The 26,265-nt window shown below is 45.9% G+C and overlaps 1 protein-coding gene across 2 annotated transcripts in view; it reads right to left on the bottom strand.

Annotated features, from left to right (window-relative positions):
• The window catches only part of NEDD9 (neural precursor cell expressed, developmentally down-regulated 9), a 187,624-nt gene that overhangs the window by 8,580 nt on the left and 152,779 nt on the right, over positions 1-26,265 (bottom strand). For both annotated transcript variants that reach the window (XM_059179253.1, XM_059179252.1), the window contains 3 exons: positions 19,644-20,090; positions 942-1,043; positions 150-251 (listed from right to left, as the gene is read on the bottom strand). In XM_059179253.1, the coding sequence (XP_059035236.1) occupies positions 150-251; positions 942-1,043; positions 19,644-20,090 (651 nt within the window). The remainder of the gene's footprint in view (positions 1-149; positions 252-941; positions 1,044-19,643; positions 20,091-26,265) is intronic.

The raw sequence follows: 26,265 nt of genomic DNA on the forward strand, positions 1-26,265 counted from the left end.
TTATTGCCTTTGCCTACTGCCTTTCCATCTTCCCGTTCACTCTCACAAAGACTGGTTTCTCCCCTTTGGTTTGCCCTTCTTGTATTACCCCAATAAATACACACACACACACACACCCTTTTTTTGCTGCTCTGTGGTAGCTCACTTACCCCTTTGGTAGGAGGGATGTCATAGACGCCTTGAGGTTTTATCTCTCCTACTGGAACTGAAAACACGGGGCCTTTCACTGATGATGGAGGGATATCGTACACCTGAAGAGAAACACTTGCGTTACCCAGAACAGAAATGTTGCGTACGTGTCACTTCTTACGTTACTAAGCCTTTCACTGGCGACTAATTTGTCAGGTTATGTATACCCTTGCTTGTCATAAGGGGATGGTAGAATTCTTTTTAGGTTTCATGTTCTTCGACTTAGATTGGAGTATAAAAATGACCTGATGTGAAGTATCTACACTGTCTGGACTTGATTTATTTATTTTTAAAGATTTTAGTTAGTTATTTGCAGCAGAGAGAGTGAGAGAGAGCGAGCGAGCGAGCATGAGCGGGGTGGGGGAGAGAGCAGAGGGACGGGGAAGAGCAGACTCCCCGCTGAGCAGGGAGCCCCAAGGACCCACGGCTCAATCCCAGGACCTTGAGACCGTGACCTGAGTCACAGTCGGCCACTTCACGGAACCACCCAGGCGCCCTACTGTCTGCGCTTTAAACTATAGTTTAAAATTTTACATTTCCTGACTGAGAATGATAAGTGACAAAAGCTTTGTCAGATAAAGGCCTAGGATTTCCTGATTGAGCAAATCCAGAAAACGTAATTTAAATAGCATTGCTGGAAATGGCTTCTGTATAGCTAGCTTCAAGTGAAACATGCCTACGTGGTGAACTTCCCTTTGCTCGCAGCCCTGAAGGAACGCTCGCCCTGCCCCACCCTGGGTGCTGGTACATACCCCTTGCGTGGCGTGGGAAGGAGGGATGTCGTAGATGTCCTTTTGGTATCTGGCCGGGTACTCGTACACATAGCCCTGGCCCGTCCTCACGGGGGTAACTACCTGTGGGCAGGAAGATGAAGAGTGGTCAAATTCCAAGCCTCAGCCTCCCAACCAGCACTCCCCAGTCACCTCTCCCCCATAAGAAGAGAGAAAGAAAAATATGGAAGGGAAGAGAGAAAAGGAAGGGGACAAGGGGACATTAGGGCACAACACTTTTTTTTTTTTGTACAGTACAACACTTTTAAATCCCCTCTTGAATCCCAAGAAAGGACAAATCCCTGAAATAGCTCCATCCCTCTTCCTCCCGATGACAAAACCATATCAAAGTTGGCCCAAGTTTCAATTCCCAGGATGTACCTTAAGGGAGAACCATTTTTAAATTATGAAATTTTAAATTATGATCCTAGATCATTCCTTTGAAGCACCAAAACCACAGCATAATGAAAAAAAAAACCACTTTTTTTTAAAAAGGCTCTGAAACTATTTGTAAAGTGAATAATGCAAATAGAGACTTGAGCTACTTAAAATTCCTCTCATGCCTTCCCCAGGACGCCTCTTCATGTGACATTATTATTATTATAACTCAAATTCCATAGGTCACTAGAGGACTTTTATGAAGCCAACAGCTCAGCAGTGCCGCTCTCAGAAGCCTCCAGGAGCTTTCAATCCAGCCTTTGAAACAAATGACAGACCGAGTTGGGAGCCACTGGGAACAGAGTTCAGGTCTCGAATCATTTTCTCATTTCCACCGGGGGAGCAGACGTCCCAGACAGTACCTACATCCAAGGGATGTGGGAAGTCAAACACACTCATCACAAGCCTGGCATCTGGAAGCAATGCCGACAGAAGGAACCTCACCCAGCAGGCTTGCATTTTCCCATCTACCATCCTTCCTCGTGTCCTAAGCACAGGCAGAGAACTCTCTTGAAGTGGAACTCACTGGAAATGTATTTAATTTGAAACTCATTTGGAAATGTATTTAATCCTCCAGGGGGCTACTAAATGACCAGTGTCTTGTGTCTGCCTAACCCCTGTTCCCCCCCGAATGACTAATAGCAGCCCCCCCTTAGTATGGCCCATCACTTTTTTTTTTTTTTAATTTTTTTAGGAGACTGAGCATTGTAAATGAGGCAGAGCTGGCTCTTCCTTAACAAGCCGTCATCTTTTATTCTTTCCCTAATGTGAAAATTCTGGCGTCAGGCTGCCTACAAAGCTATGTGAAAAATGCTCGCGTTCATCTTCTGTTGCAGTGGATGGAACACAGCCAAAGGCACCAATGCCCTCCTCCCCGGGGAGCTCTAAGACGCTAACTATTGCCCTAGTGCCTGCAGCTCATTACTTCTTGCCATGGATGTAAAGGAGATTAGAACTGCAGTCATCATCCCATCAAATCTCTCCACCGCCTCGGGTTTAAGAAAAGGAATCTGTGGCTTTAAACTCTTGTTGGCATGTAGCATACAGAACCATTTGCAGAGTGGACACTGCACCATGCCTAGTAAATTGTCCTTTTAAAAAGCGGCGTGCCCTTTGCTCAAGAAAGACGCGCTGTGTTCCTAGTGCCCTTATATGATTTTTTTTTTCTCACTCACTCTTGTCTAGGAGAGAAGTGAAGGATCTTCTCTGAGTGTATCTCATCAGCCCCTCTATTTATAGCTCTCTATTTTGGCTTTATAATAGAACCTGCACACAACACAGCTTTTGTGCGGTTTGAAAGCTTCTAAGAGTGGATTCTGTCCAAGGTTGCCAAGTTGGTAATAATGCTAATGGAAAACCAAGGCTGGTTATGCTGAAGGCCAGCTGAGTGGTTCCATCTTTAGTTTAAAGATGGGAAGGGGGTGCTGGGAGATAGAGGGGGAGGTGCCAGTATCTGAAAATAGTCCTTGGTGAGATGTAAACATACGGCAAGACCTCAGAAAGGCGGGGTCCTCGACAAAGCTCTTCCTTGCCTTTGTGGGACCTTCCCTGGCAGAGGGCATTCGTGCTTCCCAGTATTTAACTTCTCACTTCCTGACAAATGTCACAAAACCTCAACTCGCTCTCTCTTTCTCATTTGGAGGATGCCTGTGGTCATCTGGTTTTTAAAAACTTTGCATTCCAAGTCAGTCATTTTCCTTGTTTATGCGTTAAAAGAAACAGATGGTGAAAACCACAGGGGGGAAAAAGCCAACAAAATACAGTCTCCCCGATTCCAGCATTCCTGATGGTACCATCGAATTCACGCTGGTCCACAAACAGCATTTAAAAGGGACCAGCATTTTGCCTCTGGTCAGACACAGTCAGGGCAGACTGCGATCCACTCTGTAACGTCTGAAAGCACAAGCAGCTGAAGTCTTCTACTTTTGGACATTTTCCTCCTCAACCCGTCGCTTGGGTGACTTTCATGCCAATTACGTGTTCTCTCCTCGGAGGAAAGTGCTGACTGTTCTGTATCTTACAGAGTATCCAGTTCTGTGGTCACAAGACCTTTTCTTCCTGCCTGACACAGTACACAAATACCTTTCTACTGTCCCGGAATTACTGAAACTCAACCTCCAAGGAACACCAAGGTCTAGCTAGCCAAGGGGATGTAAATTTCGGAAGCATTCTCCTGGGTGTTTGCGAGGCAAGGCATGATGGCATTGCTACACAGAGGGCATTTCAAATCTAATTTTCTCAATGAAACAAAGTCAGGTTTTTCATTTCCTTTTTTCCTCCCTTGGTTTTTCTTTCGTGTTTTCCTTTTTTTCTGTGTATTTATTTATAGTTACAAGGAACTCCCATATTGACCTCTTAGCTCATTAGAATTGATGCAAATGGGGCTTGAAAGGGGGATTCTTGGGGCTCTCAGGACCAAGGGCTAAGGCAATCCCCTTCCTGAGGACCCTGGCAGAGGAAATGCATTTTCTGGATACGGGATTTTCTGCCCCGTGAGGAATCTGACTGGTCCTCAGATGTTAGTATACTCTTCTTGTCAACTAACTGAAGAAACTGAAGGTGGACACTTGAAGAGAAGGCGGCGGCCAGATGTAGACATTTAGGAAAGAAAAGTCCATTTAATAAATCTCCCCAGGGGTGGAGGGTGGCATCCAAAATCCAGAGAGTGGGGTTACATTAGCGCTCTAATGAAGTGCTTGTCTAAAAACAAGCAAACACACACACACACACACACACACACACACACGCGCGCGCGCGCGCGCGCGCGCGCATTACCCCATCCCCCACTCTGATGTGTTTGATTTTCACCATTTTCGGCGTTAGAGCCTGGCCATCAAGAGCTGCTTTTAGAGATGATTTAAAAACCTCCAATGTCTCATAATTTTGAGAGCCTCGCATGCTGAAAATTTAAAGGGTGGCAGTGGGGGGCCAAGGGATCCCCCAGCAGCCAGCACGTGTGAGCCAGTGAGCTAGAAGAGAGGCCCTTGAGCCGGGCCACTCACACCTCCCCAGTCCTTGGCCTGGCTTTGCACCTGTAGCCCAGCGAGGGCCCGAGTCTTGGATGCCTACAGGGCCCAGCAGATGAGGTGGAGGGAGAAACAAGCTGGGATTTCATGCTGGGGAGACAGAACCCACAACCTCCCGGAGGAAAGCAGCCATTCCTCAGCTCCAGCCAGCTGCCACCCGGAGAAAAGATGCCCCGTGTTGCTAAGTCTCTCAAATTTTCAGGAGAAGCCAGAAATCTGGATTTTTTTTTTTTTAATGTGAAATCTGATTTCCAGAATTGGCTCAAATATTTCAAATAGTGTCCTGGCCAAACTAAACGTGTCTCTGGCCCTCTGGGGACCCGTCTTGCCTTCATCTATGTATTTCTGCCCTCCTCCCTCAATCCCTTGAAAATCTCTGAGGCCAGGGCCCAGAAAGCTCTTTAGCAATTCCATTCCTTGACAAGACTGAAGTCCACCATTTTATACCCATGCCCCGTGTGCCGCACATCTATGCCTTCACTCACGCTGTATCTCTGTCCAAGATACTCTTCCTCCTGTTCTCAGATTCATGTTTTATTCAACTTTCAAGGCCAGGCTGAGTGTCTCTCTCCCATGGAGCTTTTCCAGACAGAACACCTTTTTCTTGGACCGTCCCAAGCACATGATGCATCCGTCTCTAAGGGAACTAATCACTTGTGGTCTGTTTTGGTACCTCCCATTTCTTCTCTGGGCATGGTGGAGATAGAGCCTGTTTCTTCTTCATTTGTAGAGACACAGCAGGGCTCTGTACAGTGCCTTGACTGTAGTAAGGCTTGGATAAATGCACTGACTGGATATGTTAATGAACTAAAGGAAAACTCGAGGCTCTTCTTACACAAGATGGTGCGGAACTGGACAGGACAGGAAACAGACCTGCCCGTGTAGGACAAGGTTGGTGTCTAGGTGAGTTAGCTCTAGCATGAGTGGGACCCACAGGAGAAGGAGCGGAAGGGGCTCTTCTCAGCCATGCATGGTAAGGTTGGGCAAGTGATTATGGCAAAAAAAGCAGAGCGAATTTTAGATAAAGTCAAGCAATCAGAAACCACGGAAGCATGATCACCTGTGCGAGTGGTTGGTGTGAACCACTCGGAGGCCAAGAAGGGCTGCTAGCTGGTTTCCTTTTCCCTAGGCTCGAGTCTGCATGTGACTTGAGCATCTGTGTTCTTCTTAACCACCAGCTAGAAACGTATGGGGGAGTTTTGCAAAAATAAAACAAACTCCGCCGTTTACCTCAGTATCAGAAGGAAAACGTAACAGAAAGGAACAGGAGCTCTGACACGGGTCACGGGAAGCTGTGTATCAGAGGCCAAGGGCACACCAGGTCTTTAGCTCATGGAAAGGATTTGATCTGATGAGGGAAGGGACTGAGAACATAAGCCAGACTCAGGTCAGAGCTGACTCCACCACGTGTGAGAACATGACCAAGGCATCCGTCCATTCTAAGCCCGTTTCCTCATTAGTAGAATGGAAATAATAGCACTTAGAGGCTATTAGTGTATTAAATAAGATCAAGCACATAAAGAGCCTGGCATCCAGCAAACCCCTGAAGTCTTAGTTATTTCTATTATAATTGTCTATGATAATTCTATTATAATTGCTGGGTTATACAGCTTTACTTTTGGACTTAAGTTGTGGACCTGGGAATTCAGATCAACCGACCTACTGAAGACAGCTTTTAAAGAATGAGGAACAGATATTAACAATCGTCTTCATCACCTCAAAGCATTAAAAGATAGTAAAGAGGGGCACCTGGGTGGCTCAGTCAGTTGGGTGGCTGCCTTCAGCTCAGGTGATAATCCCAGAGTCCTGGAATCAAGTCCTGCATCAGGCTCCCTGCTCAGTGGGGAGTCTGTCTCTGCCTCCCCCCTCTGCCCCCCTCTTCAAGCTCATGCTTTGTTCTCTCGCTCTATCTCAAATAAATAAATAAAAATCTTAAAAAGAAAGAAAGAAAGAAAGAGAAAGAGAAAGATCGATTGATCGATCAGGTCCGCCTTTGGGAGCAGAGAAGGAATTCACAGAGGTAAGCCCACACTTTAAGGCTGCTTTTTTCCAGGGGTGGGGGGCACTGACTGATGTGAGAGAGGTGTGTCTAAGAGGCCACACTGTGTCTTTTTGCCATGTCTTTGGGTGTGGGGGAATACTGGACTCTAGGGCTTCCCAAGGTTGGGACCCTACTTTGGGTTGGATGTAAAAGTAAGAAGGTGCTAGAAGGGAAGCCACCCACGCACAGGCTGAAGCCAGGTTTTCACTCATCAGGGTTGGTAAGACTATCTCAAAGCCCGAAATCAGATTTCTGTGTGGCTGGGAGGCTGGCAGAAGGGAATAAAATCCTCTCTGGAAGTAGATGACATCTTTATGGGCCTTCAATTATTTCTTACAAATATTTGTAAATTCAGCGTCCGTCCTACAAAGATACCCCAAAATATAGGAGACAAGACAGCAGAAAAGGATAAGAGCCAATTTTTGCTTTCTTCCCAATATGAGGAGGATGTGGTCTGTGTCTTAGTGACCACAGATCTCACAGGCTGTTGGCTTTCAGAGTGTTTCGTGATTAAATGAGGGGAGCCAACTAAATTTAATCATTTAGATATGAGTTGAATCGAAAGAAATGAATCTTTACAAATGCATAGTGTTCTCAGTGAGGTCTGTGAGGCGATGGGAATTTCACATCAAAGCAGCCAGTGACAAGAGACTTTGGTTTTCCAAAGCCATCAGGAGATTGACTTGGGTTACTGTTTTACTCTGGTCTTCTCAGTATTGTCATTGTCACAGCGATCACCCTAACCGCCCAAGACACTCCAGCGGAAAACCCCAGGAGATAAACATGCTTTATGAGGCATAGAAGTAAAGCTATTTATCCAAGAGGAAGATAGCAACATCCCAAACCCAGGACCCTTGACTGGGTTTCTCCTCAGACAAGACCTTTTCAGTGGGAGATCACAAGCTGGATTTGTCAAGAGGCCCTCACAAAGAAGTGGGGCGCATACCCAGCTGGGAGTCTAGCAGCGAAATACCTTTCAAGAGGACTCTCGCTCATGTGGTATCTCTGGGGCCAAGGTCTCAGCAAGACTCCGTGGGCATCCACTTCACTTCCTCAGGGCAGAGCTCGCTCGGGGGTGTCTGGGAGTGGGGCTTCACTGCTGTGAAGGCCCTGAGGTTGGGAAGACCTTAGCCTCTCAGCGCATGCCTCCTGCTCAGGGGCATTCTGTGGAAACGGGAGGGGAGCAAGCTGTGCCTGGGCAGACCCTCCCCGCCGAGAGTCCCAGGAAAGCTGACGAATAGGGTCTCCGCCATGTTCTGCCCTGCTTCTTTCTGATGCCAGCCCTACCACTCACTTCTTGTCTCTTTCCTCCAACACCCACCCCTGTTTTCGTTCCTTCCCTCCTCCCGTGCTACCAGCAACTGTGAAGAAGAACAAAAACAGTAACAAGGAAGTGGAAAAATCCTACTGTTTGACAGAAAGAACTGGGTGGAATGGATAAGAGGCCTAGATGGGACGGGGAGCCCGGAGCACAGGTTCTAGGGTATTCTCATCATTATTATGGCCCATACTTCTACATTAGATAGATGCCTGCTTCAACGATTACAAAAATCACAGAAACAGAATTTTGTATAATTTTAGCAGAATTTAACAAGACATCCCACTTGGAAGGGTACAGAGGGGTCTTTGTAACCGTCTGGGTTTCCGTGTCCCATGATTTAATTCTCTGGGTCTACATCTCTCCATCCCGAAGCAACATCAGAAGTGGCCAGAATGACCCAATCGTGTCTTCTTGATATCCAGATAATGCCTCGATAACTGACCCCCCAAGTTTACCCATCAACCTTGCAGAGCAGGAACGTGGGCACCCGGCTCCTGGCATTGTGCCCTTGGGCCTCATCAAGGCCTAGGCCCAGGTGGTGCTCAGGAAGTATAATGAGTAATTGATGAGAAGTTAAAAAGTGCCACCGTACTGTAATAATGACAGTCCAGATTTATAACTCTGCCATTAACAGTTCCTAAGATTGTCTGAATTCAGAAGTAGGCCTTACTGACCAGCAGTCAGCCATTTGCATTTTTCTTGGCATCTGCAGAAAATAAAATCAGATCGCTTCCTGTCTATCTCTAATCTCCCTAACCCCCCAGTTTAATTTATACTATCCCTGGGTTTCATGCATTAACAGGAGTATTTAGATTTCAAAAACCGCCCGCTGGAAAGAACTCATTTCATATAAATGCCCTTAAAAAGCATTCACAGAGCCACCACGGTGTTTATTAGATCTTATAATAACCTCTTTGTCTTAAAGCTCATGAACTGTGTGACCCTTTCCCTTTAAAGAAAAACTCTTAGGAAGAGAAACATCACTATTATCACCGTCTGCCTGTTAGAACTGGGGTCCAGCTTTCAGAAACAGCGAAGTTACAGAGGTTCGTCTGTTTAAGATAGAAGATTACTAGTTTCTTTTCATGACCAGAGGAAAAGCCACATGTTGCCTCCACTGGGTTTATTAATTCTCTATAAATGCTCTCTGCCCAGCTTGGGTGTAGCAGTGAGCTCATTCACTGTGCACATAGCAACAATATAATGAAAACCGAGTCTGGCCCGGAAAATACACCCTTGTGGGCCAAGTGCATGGCTTACCCTTCCTAAAGCTTCTCTTGAGCTCATCGAGGTCTCTCCCCCCTCTGTTCTTGGGCGGTGATTTACTTTCCTTCAAAGATATTTCGCTGTCTGATTTTTAGGCTAGAACTCAGCCTTTCGCTCGCCCCATCTAAATCACGATCAGCCTCTCTCTCTCTCTCTCTCTCTTTTTTTTCCCCCTCCAAATGAGGAAAAAGTCACAACCGAAGGCTCAGAAGTGGAACAGGGCTCTTGGGTCACTTTCATTAGACACAGCATTCAGGAGGCAAACCACTCCATGGAAACAGTGCCCTGATTGTCCAGCCTCCAGCACGCCTCCCCTGCTGCTTTCAGGAAACTCTTTGTGCAGCAAGTGCTAAAGCAATATTTAGTTATGGAGTGACTGAGCGTCAAAGAGCAGCTCAAAGCATTTAATGTGGAAGAGCACGGCGGGGAATGACGTCTGGGCTCCTGCCACGGTTGAGGTCTTTCTCCGCACAAAGTTGAATGGGACCCGTGGTGACAGAGCTGGGTCCAGTGAAGTCATTTTTTTTTTTTTTAATTCCATGGACCGAGGTGTTCTTGGAGAACTATAAAGGGCACCAGCGTTTTGGCTCTTTGGATGCCCAAATAAATTCAACAGGACACTAACCACAAGGTCTGGATTTTGGAAGGGAGTTTAGATGTCCACAGACTGCCCGAAAGGGGCTGTGATTGTGGAAAGGGGGGAAGGCATGAGCATTTCAGGGCCCAAATGCTGGGAGCTCTGGGTAGGAGACCTTGTGCAGGAGACCCCTCAGAGCCTCCCTGGGAGAAGGGACGCCGTGGCTGAGATGATAGACCCATCACGTGGCAGAACGTGGTGCTGTGGGCACGGCTGTTGCTTCCAGAGACACCTGACCCGACAAGGGTTTCTGCCATATCCAAGAGGATTAAACAGAGGAAAATGGACAGAAAAATAAAATAAGTTCTAGGAGGAAACAGTCTCTTAGCTTTTGGTACCAAAGCAGGGAAGATAGTTCTCTTGAAGAAGCTGCTCTGTGGGAAGTGTTCTCCTGTACAGGGATGGGGCTGCGAGCTGGCTCAGCTGACCTCCCCGCCCCCCACCCCTCCCCCCTTGTTCCTCCTGCTCCTTGCCTTCTATCGCCACAGCTCCATCTTCTGGGGGCGACTGCGGTTTCTAGATGGGAAGGCGGACTGCATCCTAAAGGAGGAGTAAGATTTGCCAAAACTTACAGGGTCAAGTTGAAATTTAGATCAGTGCCCGAGTGTCTTTTTTTTTTTCTTTCTTTCTTTCTTTTTTTTTTTTTTTTAAAGAATCTTGAGATCAAGCAGTTTTACTAAACTTTTCCAGTGACTCTGGGAAAGAATCAGATAAGGATATCTGGATCATAAAATTTTAGCAAAGACCATTAGAGATAATTCAACCCTACTCCCCATTTCACAGTTGAGGGAACTGGAGTTCAGAGAGGTTAATCAGCTGGTTAATGGCAGAGAAGTAAGAACGAACCTGGCTGGCTGGGTCCCGAGGTCCACCCCTACTTTTGTCAATATCCCATTGCTTACATTTGCAAGACAGATTAAAAGTTTACTACTTTCCTAGTTTCACTGAGAAACTCACTTCCTTGTTTGGGAAGCAAAACTTGAAATCTGGGTATCTTAAATTTAGGGGGTGCCCCTTTCCCTGGCAAGCCCATTCTGGGAGATTTAACTAGATAGCAATCTCTCCTCATCCATGGTGGGTATGTTCCAAGATCCTCAGGGGATGCCTGAAACTGTGATTAGTTCAGAACCCTATATATACTATGTGTTTTCCTTCTACACATACATACCTATGGTAAAGTTTGATTTATCAATTCAACACAGTTAGAGATTAACAACAGTAATAAAATAGAACAATTATAATGATACACTGTATGTGAACATGTTCTCTCAAAATATCTTGCTGTACTGTATGGTACACACCCTTCTTGTGATGACATGAGATGATAAAATGCCTGCGTGATGAGGGGAAGTGAGGTGAGTGACACAGGCATTGACCGTATGTCAGAAGGAGGATCATTTGCTTCCAGACCCTGATTGACCGTAGGTAACTGAAATCATGAGAACACAACTGTGGATAAGGGGAGACCAATGTATCTGGTTAAGTGAAGTTATCCATCCGGACTCATTGGAAGTCATTTGAAAAGATGGTGCTTCCAGTGGTAGAGAAAGCCAACACAGCAGTGTTCTCAGTGTCTTCACATCACCTTAATCATCGGCTTGGGACTTCCGGATCAGCCTGCCATGAAACAGACCATTGCCTCTGGGTGGCGGGAATTTCCACCTTCCTCAACCCCCACTCCCTCAGCATAGGGCTGCTCTCCAGCTTGGGTGGGAGCCTTATGAAGTGACTTTAATTCTTCCTGGCCAAGACGACGCTGTTTAGCACCCAGGATTGTGATGAGCTAGAATTGCTCATGAAACGTCCTAAACAAGCCCTCTTATTTTAGGGCTTGGCAAAATCAACCATTAGCCTGGATGTAAAAATCATCAGCTTCAGAGTCAGAAAGACTTGAGTTCAAATACCAAGGCCGTCTCTTCCCAGAGGTATGTCCTTCAGCAAGTTAACTCACTTCTTAGACCTCAGATCCCTCCCCTGTAAAGAGAGGGGGGTGTAAGGAACACTCCGGTTCCTTATGAAGCTGTTGAGAAGATCAGATGAGATTACGGATGCAAGGTTTCCTAACATGGAGCTAGGACCCCAGAGCACTTTCAGGTCACCCCCACTTTCGTCCTAAAGCTATCGTGAAAAATGAGTAACTTCATAGCTTGCGAAGAGCTACACAGACAATTGGTGGTAAATTGGAAAATAAATGACCAGTATGATAAACCACTGCTTTAAGCACCCCCTGCTTGAAGAAAACCCAAGAAAAACTACTCAAACAAATCAGAGGTGATTATGGCATGGCTGAAGATTCCTTGCTTCAAAAATCAGCCTACTTGGGGGTTGCTTTTAAGAGAGAGTCCCTTGGTACTCATCACATGTTACCGTAGTTACACAGAACTTGGAGAGAAGACACACTGACCTAAGTGAGTCACACTGGGATTCCTTAGCAGCAGCAGCATACCTTTCTAGAAACCCACCTGGGCAATGGGGTCTGGCACTATTCAGAACCAAGCCCACTCCTGATGGGATCTTGCTCTGCATTTTCCACAACATACTCAAACAAGCCTGCCTTTTTTTTTTTTTTTTAAGATTTTATTTATTTATTTGACAGACAGAGATCACAAGTAGGCAGAGAGACAGGCAGAGAGAGAGGAAGGGAAGCAGGCTCCCTGCTGAGCAGAAAGCCCCGATGCAGGGCTGGATCCCAGGACCCTGGGATTATGACCTGAGTCAATGGCAGAGGCTTTGACCCACTGAGCCACCCAACAAGCCTGCTTTTAAAGGCACGTTCCTGTTCCACCAATATGAAGGCTGAGTTTTGTCATCAAATCAAATAAATAAATGTTTTCTTTTTCCTCCCTCACACGGCATTATCCACTCAACCAGCCTTCACACCACACACAACATCTGGCCCAATCGCTCTGATAAGCACAGTCACTCAGCATGAAATCATTGAAGAAGGAAGGACAATGACTTTGGTTTACAAGAAGTTACTGATGCACTCTCCGAAATACGCACTGTGAGCTTTATGACAAACCGCGACCGAGTTGGGCGGCCTTGGCATTGGCCAAACAAAAAAGAGCTTTGTACATTTTTAGGGAGGTGTTCCAGTTTGCTCATTCCCCTGGCGTGGGTGGCTCCGCTGGGAGGAGAGAGTTCTCATTTTCAAAGTGAGCTCATCGAGTCCTGCCCCTAAGTGCTCAAGGTCCTCCAGTTCTGTGTAAGCTGTAGAATTCATCTTGACTCTTGAGGGTAAGGAATTTAGATGGACGTTCACTTCTCCACACAGTCCCAAAAGCCATGTATTGAGGGGGAAAATAATTTAAATCCAGATTATCCTCATAGAGAGATGCACGATTCTGAAACCTGGTCCCTTTATGGAGTTCATAAGTGAAGAAACCAGACGTCCTCTGTGCCCTGTCCCACTCTGATTCTCCCTGCTATTTTCAAGGGGTCTCTGTGTGTGCATAGGAAGAGAACAAAGGAAAGTTAGGTGTAGTCAGAGTTTATCTTCTCGGGGAGCTTTCATTTCCTCTAAATCTATTTTTACTTGTTGGTAGACAAATCATACTGTGAATATATAGCAGTTAGCTGGCCGGTTACTGAGTGTTGCCTCTGGCAACCAGATTTCACAATCCTTCAAATCCCAATAAGGGAAGTCCTCTGTTCCCTAACCCATGGCTTTGGGTGAGGGGGTGTGTGCGCGTGTGCGCGCGTCTGTGTGTAATTCGTGATGACTCAGTGTCTAAGAAGGTACAGATATTATAGCAAATCTATTTCTGGTTCTTATGTTACCTTTCAGGAATGGGCCTGGAAGACCTGGTGAAACTCTTTTAATCATTTCCTGCCAACATTTGGCCGTGTCCCAGTTTGGAAGGTAGGACATGGTCTTTAAAGATGATGTCACGGGGTCTAGATAAATGTAGAGTTTTCTGAGTGCCACCCCAGTCTAGCCCATCATACCCATCGTAACGGCCACTGTAGTTTTAATGAACCCATGAGCTTCCCTTGAGATTAAGTGAAGAGGGTAACATATTTTGGGGGAGAAAATAGAGGAGGAGAGAAAATGGCTGGGGTGCAGATGGGAAGGCTTCTCAGAGGAGATGAACATTGACATGGGCTTTAAAATATGACAAAGGGTTTACAGATAGAATGGAGAAGAAGGGGCACCTGAATGGCTCAGTGGGTTAAATCCTCTGCTTTTGGCTTGGGTCATGATCTCAGGGTCCTGGGATCGAGTCCCGTATCGGGCTCTCTGCTCAGCGGGGAGCCTGCTTCCCTCTCTCTCTCTGCCTGCCTCTCTGTCTACTTGTGATCTCTGTCTGTCAAATAAATAAATAAAATCTAAAAACAAAAAAAAGCATGGAGAAGAAAAGTCATTCTAGATAAATCACAGAATATGCAGAGGAAGCTCCACTCTCCAGTAAAAATAGTGTCGTTCTCCTCTCTATGTAACCATGGAAGAGTCAGCTAATCTTGTGGCTACTGGGAAAAATGCATAAAAGGTAGGTTCTTGGGCGGCACATTCGGTTAAGCCTCCGACTCGATTTCAGCTCAGGTCATGACCTCTAGGTTGTGAGACTGAGCCCCACATGGGGCTCCGCCCTCAGTGGGGAAGTTTGCTTGAGATTCTCTCTCCCTCTCCCTCTGCCCTGCCCCCCTCCATGCTCATGTGCTCTCTCTCTCAAATAAATAAATAAATATATCTTTAAAAAAATAAATAATAAAAGGTAGGTTCTCAGACACGCTGAACTTTACATCAGTCATGCTTTGAATGCTCTCACTTGTTGTGTACAGATAGTTATGATTACAGAAAAGAGATGCTGGCATTCCCCAACTCCCTTCTTCTTTTTTTTTTTTTCTTTTTAAGATTTTATTTATTTATTTGACACACAGAGAGGCGGGGGGAAGCAGGCTCCCCACTGAGCAGAGAGCCTGATGTGGGCCTCGATCCCAGGACCCTGGAATCATGACCTGAGCTGAAGGCAGAGGCTTTAACCCACTGAGACACCCAAGTGCTCCCCCAACTCCCTTCTTAGGGGAAAACTCCGGAGTAGAATCTGACAGACATCAAGAGATGGAAATGAGCTGGATGATAAGATTTGAACCACGTGTGATGATTGATGGGCGATAAGATCAGAATCATTTTTCAGTTTATTCAAAGGTCAACTCAAATCAGATGCTTCATTTCTTGCTTCTGCCTCTGATCCGTGTTCATGGGCTGTCATCTGTGTGCTGACACTTTGCTGTGAGTGTGGCCTCTAGTGGGAAATGCCATACATGGGAATGCCACATGTAAAGGACAGCTCCAGTCCCTGCCTGCCCTACTGGATGTCAATCCCTTAATTCAAAACTGATCTTCAGAAGAATGCAAAACAAACTCAATTCCATCAGTTAAAATAAAAGCAATGTGTCCAAAAAATAATCAGAGAAACACGTATCATTCTCCATGCGGATCAAGGCACAGAATGGATGAACTCAGGGGCCAGTTTTTGCTGACCGCTTACGTAGAAAAATGAAGCTATTTCAGACCTTTGAGGCCCTTCAGCTTTTGGAGCCTTGGGAGCTCCACTCTCCGCCACAGCCCCTTAGTAAGTAGAATTTTTGCTTTTAAGGAATCGAGAACGTTAAAACATAGACATAATTTAGCTTTTCAAATTATTGGACTGTGAGTAACTCAGTTAATTTAAAATTGCCTGTGAGTTCTTGGCAATCCCAGGGCATATTTAGAAATCCTTGCAAAGTGAGAAGAATCTAACCTACAAATTGTTTTCAAGTGTAATAAAATAGCTTTGAGCTCTAAATGTAGCAATTAATGAGGCAGACGTGATAGTTATTTCCTACACATTTGTCTAAATGTTTATTAATTATATTTTTCAGTTTTTGTGTTTCATACTTTGGAGTCAAAATTTTGGGGGGGGGGTGCAGGGGGTTCTGAAACATCCCTGGGCATTCTGCCCTGTAATGCCTAATGGATAAAACATCACTGGCATCCAGAACCCACAGGGCAAAAGACCAGTGAAATTAAGAAAGGTGTCAGTTATTTTCCACTCTGTGCAAAGTTCCTACAGAACTAAAGAAAGAGAGAGAGAGCGCCACACACTCCAAGGGAACAGCCCCTGTGTTAGCAGTAAAATATTTGCATATCTGATGCACAATCAGAAACACAAACAGGGCTGAGGCCCTTCAAAACAAACTCTGAAAAAGGAAGGACAAACAGGGGAGAGGAGAGGAACTAAGCTTGTAAGCCACACACCCCCCACCTCCTCGTGGGTCCCCTGCACCACCCTCCACGGCCCGCCCATCCCCCCACCCCACCCCCAGTACTGAAGCCCTGGGCAATGTCCTTCCTGCATGTTGTTCCACTCTGTGAGGTGGTTGGGATTGTTCCCAAATTACAGATGGAGAAATCAAAGCCTAGGGAAGTCGAGGAACTTGCCAAGGGATTGACAGCTATGAAGGAAGAGAGCCAGGGGTCAGCCTAACCCCAGAGCCCATGCTCTTTGCACAATACTCACGCTGTCTTGTTTCATAAAAGGGTGGGGATGACATGATTATCTTTCTTTTTCTAACTGCTGATAGAATGAGTGATGCATGGCACTTAGTGTGATTGGACGAGGACAGGGGTCTCAGGTGGTAGAAGCTGCACCTTCCCAAAGAGCAAAGTCAAAGTGATAGAAGGCAGAAATTTTTTTTTCCTCCTATATGATTCATTCATGGAAAAAACTGTGGTCGATGAAACTCCTGAAGCCCACAGTCCGTAGCTACAATAAGGGAATCCCCGAATCACAATCAGATTGGAACATATCCAAACCCCCACCATGGTCACTTTACGGTAGGTTCTCAAAATGCAGTCCTGGGTCACCTCTCCCAAGAACTAGCCCACGAGCTCAACCCAGGGCAGATTCCCAGGCTCCAGGATTAGAATTTCGGGTGGGAAAGGCCTGGAGATCTGCATTTCAGCTCACCTTCCCTACCTCTCCAAATGATTCTTATGTTCTCTAAAAAACTTAAACTACACTTTCATGCTTTAGAACAAAATCTACCTCCTCTTCCTTTTCTTCTTCAATAGCTTTTAAGGACTAGAGCTTAAACTTCCAGAAATGTCTAGTCCTGGGCTTACCACCCTTTTATAGATAGGAAAGTAAGGAGAAAAATGGGTACAGGGCTATTCACTAAGTCAGCTACAATAAGAACTGGAAAAAAAAAAAAAAAAGCCTGAAGACAAAACAAAAACAAAAACAAAAACCCATAAAGCCTGCCCGATCCCCGCTGTACTGAGATGAACTCTTTGGGCCTTGGCTTAAGTCATTAGCGTGATTATCACCCACTGAGAAGATCCCTTCACAGAGGAAGATGTTGATAGAAGTTTTTTCAACAACCGTTATCTAGAAGGTTAACCTGACGTTTTAGCAGCCAAGCCATCTCCACTAAGAAGGAGCGAGGAAGGAAGGAAGGAAGGATGGACAGAAGGTGAAAATGAAAGAAATGGGGAGAGAGAAAGCACAAGAATGAGAGCAAGCAAGAGAGGGAGGGAGGGAGAAAAGAGGAAGGAAGAGAGCGAGAGGAAAGGAAGGAAGAGCTTTTTCCTCCTCACACTCATGGAGGTTTGAGCCAGTGGCCCAGTGGACATGATGGAAGGAGTCAGTCTAGGGAACCAGAGGCATTCAAGGTGAGGTCAGGATATGCTGCAGAACACTTGGTGTTCAGCCTGGAGGAACCAGGACCGTTCTGTCCTGCCCTTCCTATCCTTGCCGCCATGTTGCCACCTCAGACCCACTGCAGGCATTCTCTAGTTCTCAGTTCTGGTAAAAGTCTCCCCGCTGTGAAGGCTGGCAGAGGTCCAATTCCGAAGGGCTTCCTCCAACAGGAATCACCCACCGTTCAGCAAACACAAAATGTTTCACTGATTTTTGAATTAGACAAACAAACAAAACACTGAGTTCACGCGCACACTCCAGCCTCCATCTAAGGGAAGGTGTGGTCCAATTCCGTCCTCTTGAAAAGGATGGAGGGTCAAGGAGCGAATCTGCCGTCCAGTGACAGCACATAAAATGGGAAGAAATCCGAAGTACTTTTCAGACTTGGAACTCAAAACGTTGAGTCTAAAAGGGAAAACATGTCACCTTCTGCCAAAATAAACTGTGATGAAAGTTTAGACCCCACCACCTTTCAGCCAAGCATTTCCTGTTCTGGTCCCCCTCGTCTGCCTCACACTAGCTCCGAGGAGGGAGAGCTATTTTTAAGGTGCAAACAACCAGGACTAAGAATGAGAGAAGTTATTTATTTATAGTTACACCTTTCAACTGTTCTTTTTTTTTTCCCCCCCTCTGGAGACAGAGGCTTGGTTTGGCTTTCCCTTTAAATCTAAAGTCCCTTGGGTAAGAAGGACTCTGAAAGGTCATGACGGAGTCACTTTGCCTCCAGAGAGTGATCATCATCCTGGGCAAAACAAGTCACCTTTTCTTGAGGAATTCCTCCTCGCATGCATGCGCCGGGCTTATGCCACACAAGTGCTCTTGAGCAATGGTTGGTCTTACGTACCTTTTGTATAAAAGGTGATTTGAAAATACATTCCTGGTTTTGTTATTTTAAGGAATCCAACAGTGATTCTCCCCCTCCCATTTTTTGTCCAACAGAGAATTCCATTATCCTGAGAACAGATATTCCGTAATGGACGTGATTGTGTAAATTCAGCCTTTGTATCAGATTTTCTCGAAGCAAGACACAGGCATATGTGGTGTTCTTGGGGCCAGCAAGGTCCTTCTCATATCTAACTGCGTCTTCCCTTATTTCTCATTCCATTAAATCAGTCCATTCTTGATACCAGACCTCAAAGAACTTGTTGCAGACCCTTGGAATTTGCCCATTAATGAAAGAAAAAAGCCCTCCCTTGCAGTGCTTACGTAAACCTGATCTTGGTGTTGGCCAACACTGACTAACATTATTTTCTTTCCAGGTGTTTCCCCCTGACATTACAGTGTTTGCTTGTCTTCCCACTACAACGTAAGCATCACGAAGGCTTTGCTCACTCCTTGGTTCATCGCTGTATCACAAGCATCAAAAATATACTAAATGAAGGGTGCCTGCCTGGCTGACTCAGCTGGTTGGTCGAGCATGTGACTCTTGATCCTGGGGTTGTGAGTTCGAGCCCCAGGATGGATATAGAGATTATTTAAAAAAAAAAAAAAAAATCTTAAAAAAATACATATACTAAATGCTTAAAATGAATTTGATGAACAAATTTCTATTTATGTCAAATTGTTGAGACATCTAGAATTGTACAGAGTGCTGCAGAGGTCCTCCCCACCCCCCTTTCTTTTTAACATAATGGTTTCCTAACTATTTTAGCTGTACTGTTTTCATCCACTGGTTCCGGCATTATTATAGGAATTACTTGAAGGACAAGAGGATGGCTCTTTTCTAAATTCACTGGTGTCCACATGTTTTAATTGGACAACCTTGAAACTAACAACTTTACAGAAAAGTTGGTTGCCATGACCCACTTCCAGCCTCTTCGCTCCCTTTACTTCTGGTGGGTTCTTTGTGCAGCCAGGTCAATGGGGTCACGATTCAGCTTTTAGTGAAAGAAGAGTCCTTTCTGCATCATTGTACTTGTGCAAAATTTGGTGCCTTGTACAACTCAAGGAGGAAACAGAAAAGACTGGAAACTGAGTATAGAACCTAGGCCAAAAAGCAGATCTATCAGAAAGAAACAACTTAATGGTCCAGTATGATCTGGAATGACACAAGAACTTATAATTACATGGAAACAAAGTTTTGCTGACCAATGAATGGAAAAATGATACAAAACCAATGCCCAAGTTCAGGTATTTGGGTATACTTACTCTTCGGAAGATATATTTCCTTCTTGAGAGTTTCAAGCTTTTGTTCTGGGAACATTTCTACCACTCTGAGTGCAATGGAAACAAGTAAGGAGAAACACAAATCCAGTCGGCCGCTCACTCACCTTTTTGCTTAAGTGGGGCCCATTGGCTCCCCCAATGCTTCTCTGCACTGATGGTGGTACTTGATACACATCCTGTTCCTGGGTACCGTGGCTAGTGGGGACCTGGTAAATTCCCTGATGTTGGTAGGAAGATGGCACTTGATAGATGGTGTCTCGAGGAGCACCGTGTGGGTTTGGCGCTTGATAGAGCTTCTGTTGGCCAAAGGACTGGTGCATCAGTCCAGAAGTAGGCTGGTCCTGACCGGAGGGGGTCTCCTGAATGGGGCCAATCAGGAGCTTCACCCGATTGCCGGGGACAATGCCTTGTCGACCGTGCAAGGAGCAGAGCCACCATCCTTCCAGTCCTCCTGTGTTCTGCTCTATGACAGTCAGGATGTCTCCCTTGCGGAAGGCCAGCTCCTCAGCACACTCAGGGACATTGTCGTATAAGGCCCTTGCCATAAGATTCTAGGAAGAAGAGAACAGAGGGACATCATGTTAGAATGCTAGCTCAGTCCTTTAAACACCAAGAGCCCTTGCTCTTATGGAGAGGCAGGATTCCTGGAAGGGAGCGAAAACCAAATGGGAACAATAGCCTGTAAAGAGAAAAACAGATGGTGCAGACAAAACACAGATACATACGTCCTGTGTCTGCCACCAATGACATCAGACTGCCTTCTCGGCGAAGCGTTCTTTTCCTCTAACACCAGATGCTGTGCCAAGGAATTATGAGTAGCACTGGTAAAGAGTTCACTATACAGAAACACTTTTCTTCCTTTCTTAAAGCCAGCTTAAAGAATAAAATATTCCAAGACCTTCAGATGTGCCACACCAGACATTTCTCAAGCTTTGCATACACTAGAGGCAGAAAGAGTCGGAGAAATTCCCAAATAACCAATGGTACACATGGCATTAATATCTGGTGTTCAAATGGAAACAAAAGTAGACTATATATGCCTTGGCAGGGCTTATAAATTCTTGTTCTAAGCTGATCATGAAGTCCTTGGATACAGGGAGAATCAACAAGCATTTTTTCCATGATAATCAAGCATGGGTATAGAATGGCTGTAGTCTACATCTCCAGACTGGATGGCCGGGAGCTACGAAGAACTTGTCACCTGTAGGTAGATGACACCTCTTTCTTCTTTGGTCTTTGATTCATACCTTTCCTCAAGGCCCCTCCTCACCTGGCCACTTTCCCGCCCTACTTCTTGAATCTCACCATTCCCATCAGAAAGGCTCTGCCCTCCCCTTTCATGGGCCCAAAACACTCTCTCCCTTTGTACGAAGGCCTGTCTGGCACATTCAGTACTAAGCAAACAGCCAAAGTAGGCATTCGGCAGAGAGCGGGCAAGCAGTACGTGCTGACATTCTTGGAAGCCTTTCAAAGGCTCGGAAGAGTTCATTTCTTGGCGTTAGTCGTGTTTCACGGTGTGATGGCAGCCATTACGATGCGCCCGCTCCTTCCCAGCGCACAGAGGAGTCCGGATGCCGTAAATTCATCACAAGCACTTGAAAAACTAAAAGTGACCTCTCTGCTGCTTCACTGAAGTGTCTGGATGCACTTGAGTCACTGGGACGATGATCAGTTGTTGGGGGAGGGGCTGCCTCTCCGGTGGAGCATGCTTGGGACTTTACATATTCATGGAATTTTTGGCAGGTGTTGTTTGGATTCCTGCACCCCCCCCCCCAACATTTGATTTGCTTCTCTAGAAACATGGACTTGATCTGCCAGCCCCGGGCTTTTCATTCCTTTAGAACTGACATATATTAATCATCTCCCCCTGTTCTGTGCCCCATAACCACAGTCCTGTGCTGTGTCCTGGGCCTCCCCTCTTGGGGCAGGGGTGCTGCATTATGTAAGGCAGCTCCGCTCTAGTCAGTACCTGGGAGGGGGGTCCTACTCTTACTGTTAATCCTCTTAGGGCAACTACTCAACCAGAGAAAAGGAGATCAAGCCATAGAAGTCAGTACCCAGGGAGCTTGATGATGCTTTTTAAGAATAAGGTTGAAGTTCTTGTTCTTGACAATTCTGAGATCCATAAAGTCTATCACGTAGACAGGTGAGCAGTAAGGGAAGCTTAAGGGAAATGGAGGGGTTTGTGATCGAGCTGGTTTTGCTGAGTATTTATATGCTAGGAAGCTTTGGGGTTTTTCCTAACAAAAATTCACATACATGAAGAGAAAATCACACAGCATCCCTAGCCCAGCTTGAGGAACCACTTAAGGATGTGTCATAATCCTAAAATCTGTTTCTTTTCTTCCATCTTTTGAGTTGTGTGACTTAAAAGAAAAGTCACAGAGTTATGGACAAAAAGATTCTGGTTCTTTGCACCAAAGTAATCTGAGGGCGATCGCTCCACTGGGGCTGTGCTGTGATTAGAGTAGGGAGAGAGCTGAGCATTCTGGTCTTTGTCCCTTGCTCTGGGGCCCCATTCAGTGCCGGGAATAGCTGGTAAGAAAGCCCTCGATGAAATCCAAAGTCACAGAGTTAGGACCAGTTCTGTAGAAGCTGAGGGTGGGTGCTGGTAGGATTCTAGCGGCCACGAAGAAGGACAAGAGAAGAAACATAAAACAGTAGAAAGGCAAGGGACTTCCGACCTAATCAGCACAAATAAACTGGAGGCATGTGGAGCTGGGTCCCTGCCATGGGACTCCATGCGGCCCGAAGCGGAGCACCGGACCGTGCTTGATGCGGGGCGGCTTGAAATCCCATGTGGGATGGATGTTCCTCGTCTCCCACACCAGTGACCCTCCCGCCCGCTGGGAAGCAGCATGCTAATGCTTCAGACGTGCCCCAGGAGCTCTGAGACCGCGTCCTGGCTAACCGCAGCACCCTAGGTGAGTTCTCCTGACAGTGGTCCGTGATTTCCCAGCGGTCCTTCCTGCTGCCCACGGAGGTGAGGGTTTAGGAGGAGAGCTCGCTTGGCATGACCGTGGAGGGCATGCACCCGGTGCTGCCTGACGCCTGCCACGCTGACAGGTATTCTCTGCCTTGGACGTACTATCTCGGCAAGCTACAGAGTCTGCGTCTACACCCACCGCTCTCCCACACAGAGGGTTACACGCACTTCCAGAGACCTTTAGAAAATACCTGGACCCAACCTCCGCGTTTTACAGATAAAGAGACAGGCCTGAGGAGGCCAGATTATCATTCGCCCAAAGCCCCACTGCTGGTGTCAGAGACGAGAATTCTCTTTTTCCAGAATGCTAAGCCATCTTTAGCTCAACTACACAGTGTCCTCCAACGGGGCTCAACTCCATTATATAGTGAAGTGCTGAAGACAATTCTTGCTATGTCTATAGAATGAATAGATTATTTCCTTTTGTGCCTCCACTTCCCATGGACAAGATGGGGGTGAGGGTAAGGGCACCCAGCTTATGCCTTTACTGTGAAAACGAAATGAGTTAATCCAAGTCAAGTACCTTAACACGGCTGGAGGCTTAGGAAACTATTGTGACAACTTATTAATTTGCTGGATGGCTCTTTGGACTTATGCTCCCTCCCCACTCAGGCTCCAGTCAGTTCTCCATCAAGGGCTGGGTGCTTCTCTAATTATGCTATTTTATATATATATATAATAGTACATATAAATATGTAATTATGTATTTCCACATATATTATATTTTATAATATAATATTTAATTTTATATTATTTATTAATTTACAAATCATATATTCAATATAAATATATACTCATACACAGCTGATATTTCTCTTGCTCACAATGACATATCAGAACTGTATCTTGCAGTATTTCTCTGAATTAATAATGAGTCATGGTTCCTGCAACCTCTTGTGGCATATGTGCCTGCAAACAGCAATAACTAAACTATTCATTGCCCTCAAGAGAGCAAGACAAAATATTATTATTATTGCTATTACTCTGATGAGTCCTGGATACACCTCTTTAGATTCCCGCAGAGTCCAAGCTATGAGAAAGTGGGGGAAAAAATGGGGGAGGTGCTTAGCTTTTGAAAACGCTTGGTGCTTTGGGGGGCAAGCGTTCATCCGAGAAGATAACAGTAAAATTAAATTAAATTAGCCAGAACACAAACCATCTCATTCAAAAGTGCATGGAGTTGACAGGCAGATCAAGAGTTAATTGTTCTGGCTGGAAGAAGGTGGAGGGACCTCCTCCTCCTTCTGGATGGGAGGTGTGATGCCTTAAGGCCACAAAGTCAGAAGGGTGCTTATCTGACTATCTTAGAAAAACCCAGGAGAAGGGGTTTGTCTATTCAAGATCGCCTCTTTCTCCCACCAGCCCCAGGATATTTATCTCTAGGGCAGGGAAGGTCAACAGAGAAACAAATCTAGGAGAGATAAGAGAGCTAAGTCATTCTATAGCCAGTTGGATGGTGAGCCTGGGAGGGTGGCAGTTAGAAATGAAGCTAGGGCCTGGCCAAGGGCCAGAACAGTTGGGGCACAGAAGTTCAAAGCCAGGGGAACTTCAAACAATTACACTCCAGCTCCTTCACCTTACAAATGAGAAAAAACAAGCTCAAGAAGTTAATGATTTGCCAAGCCACCTGGCCAAAAGGTCACAGAGCTGGGACAAAAATTCAGGAGTCCCACCTCCAGCTCCAGAATCGGGACAGTATTTAACAAAGTCAAATGCATGGACTACCAAAGCTGTGCTTCTAATTATGATTGGGAATCAGCATTAGAGTTATAAATCCTCTTTGAGGGGACCCTAATTACAGTAGCCTCTAGCAGTGATCCCCCCGGCCCTGGTCTTTCTTGAGGCTCTCTTGGCTCCCATGGTTCCACCTCTGGCTTCTTCTCTTCTCTCTGTTCTCGTGATCACTCATCTACCTGCTTCTTCACAGACTAATCATGTTCCAAAGAGATCCCTCCTTTGTTCTTTGCTTGTCTTTGCATCCTCAGTCTCTAGAGGAAACACACAGAGAAGAGAACCATAGTTCCAGCTGAAATACTTCTTTTGCCCTCCGGTCCCATATCTCCAACTAGCTAATAGGTGTCTTCTACTCTAACTGGCCAAGTGTAAAAACTCCCTTCTGCTGCTTTATCTCTCTTAGTTCATAGCATGTACACGGCTGCCCAAGATAGGAGGCTCAGAGGTTTGCAGATTCTCTTCCCAACCTGGAACTCAATCCACTTGGCCCCCATCTTCCTCCTCACTGCCTCTCCTAGTTCAGGCCTTCAACAACCATGTAGTGGGAGCCTGGCAATTGCTTCTCAACTGACCTTCCTGCATTTACCTTCTCCCACCTCAAAATCTACCTTCCACCTTCTCCAGAAGAGTTATCTTTCCAAACCTATCTGCTGGTTTCCCTTTCCAGTTCTCGGTCATCCTGTTTCTCTTAGTATGACCTGTCATATCCCATTCAAGACTGTGAGCTCCTGAAGTTCAGGGAGGCTGATCTATTCCTTTGGCCCTTCCAGAACTTGAGCCCAGTGTCTGAAGCAAAAATGTACCTCATTCAGTGTTTGCCAACTTTTAAAATGGATTCTGGACTCTGATTTCCTGGTTCTCTACAGAGAAGGTGAAATGGTTTTCTAGAAACGTCAGCAAGACACCTAGTAAAAGATGGATATGGAAAGATGAACTTAGGGGAGCAGAAAGATAAATGGCAGGAAAGTGCCCGCCCCTTCCTATTAAACAGGATAATGACGTAGATGGGAGCTTGAATCTAGTGTCCACAATGACTGAGCAAACAGGAAGGCCAGGAGGAGCCGACCATCTCAGCCAGATTAAATACAGTCATCTCTGGAGGAGCTTTTTCTCCCTGCAGGGCAGCACGTGACTGGGCACCATTCATGCTTTGCCAGGACGCTGGGTTCTGCTGTTCCTGGTTCAGCTGTGCCTGAGGAGTGGGAATAAAATACTGCACAACCAGCCAGAACACTGGGTACAGAGGGCTCTAGGTCATATGATAGTCTCCACACCATCCCCCACTCTTCCCTGCCCCCCCCCTTTTTTCATTGCTATCAAAATGTCAAGAAAGCTTATTAGTACTCCCACTGCCAGGGAAACTATCTGCTTTTCCAAATATGGAGAGGTGTGACTTATAATTTCCATGACCATTCGTGCTGTTCTTTGAAGAGAAATGAGACACACAATGGCTGACGTGTCACCCTGCTAGGACTGATAGCATCATCAATGGCCTGACTTCCCCTTATTATTTTTACTTCATTCTATATTTATCATGTAGGAGCTCCTGCCAAGACCTTGTGGCTGCCACACTCTTCAGCAGCATGACTTTCCTGTATCTGACTTTCCAAACTTTTGCCCTGGACTCTGGTGGGATGCACACACACACGTGGGCATGCACACACGCATTCTCACACACACACACACGCACGCACAGTGGACAGAGCCTGAGAAACAGGCGCAGTAGAGAAGGAAATGGCCATTGTCAAGAAAATCAGTCCTAAAGGAAGTGGCTAAGGAATGAGCATCATCAAGGTCAGTCTCAGGATACAGTGGGGATGGGAAAGAAAGGCTCACATGTTCTTGTGCCTGCTAGCAAAAATCAGCTTCGGTCTGAGGGAGATCAAACCACTTTGGTTCCTCCCACCATCATCTTTAGGTTATAGGGAAATGTGGAATTCCCCCAAAGAAGGTAATAGTCAGAATCCATGGATATCTACAAGTGTCTGGTTTCAGTTCTTGTAACA

This window comes from Mustela lutreola, chromosome 6 (genome assembly GCF_030435805.1).
Source record: "Mustela lutreola isolate mMusLut2 chromosome 6, mMusLut2.pri, whole genome shotgun sequence".
In the NCBI taxonomy this organism is placed as follows: domain Eukaryota; kingdom Metazoa; phylum Chordata; class Mammalia; order Carnivora; family Mustelidae; genus Mustela; species Mustela lutreola.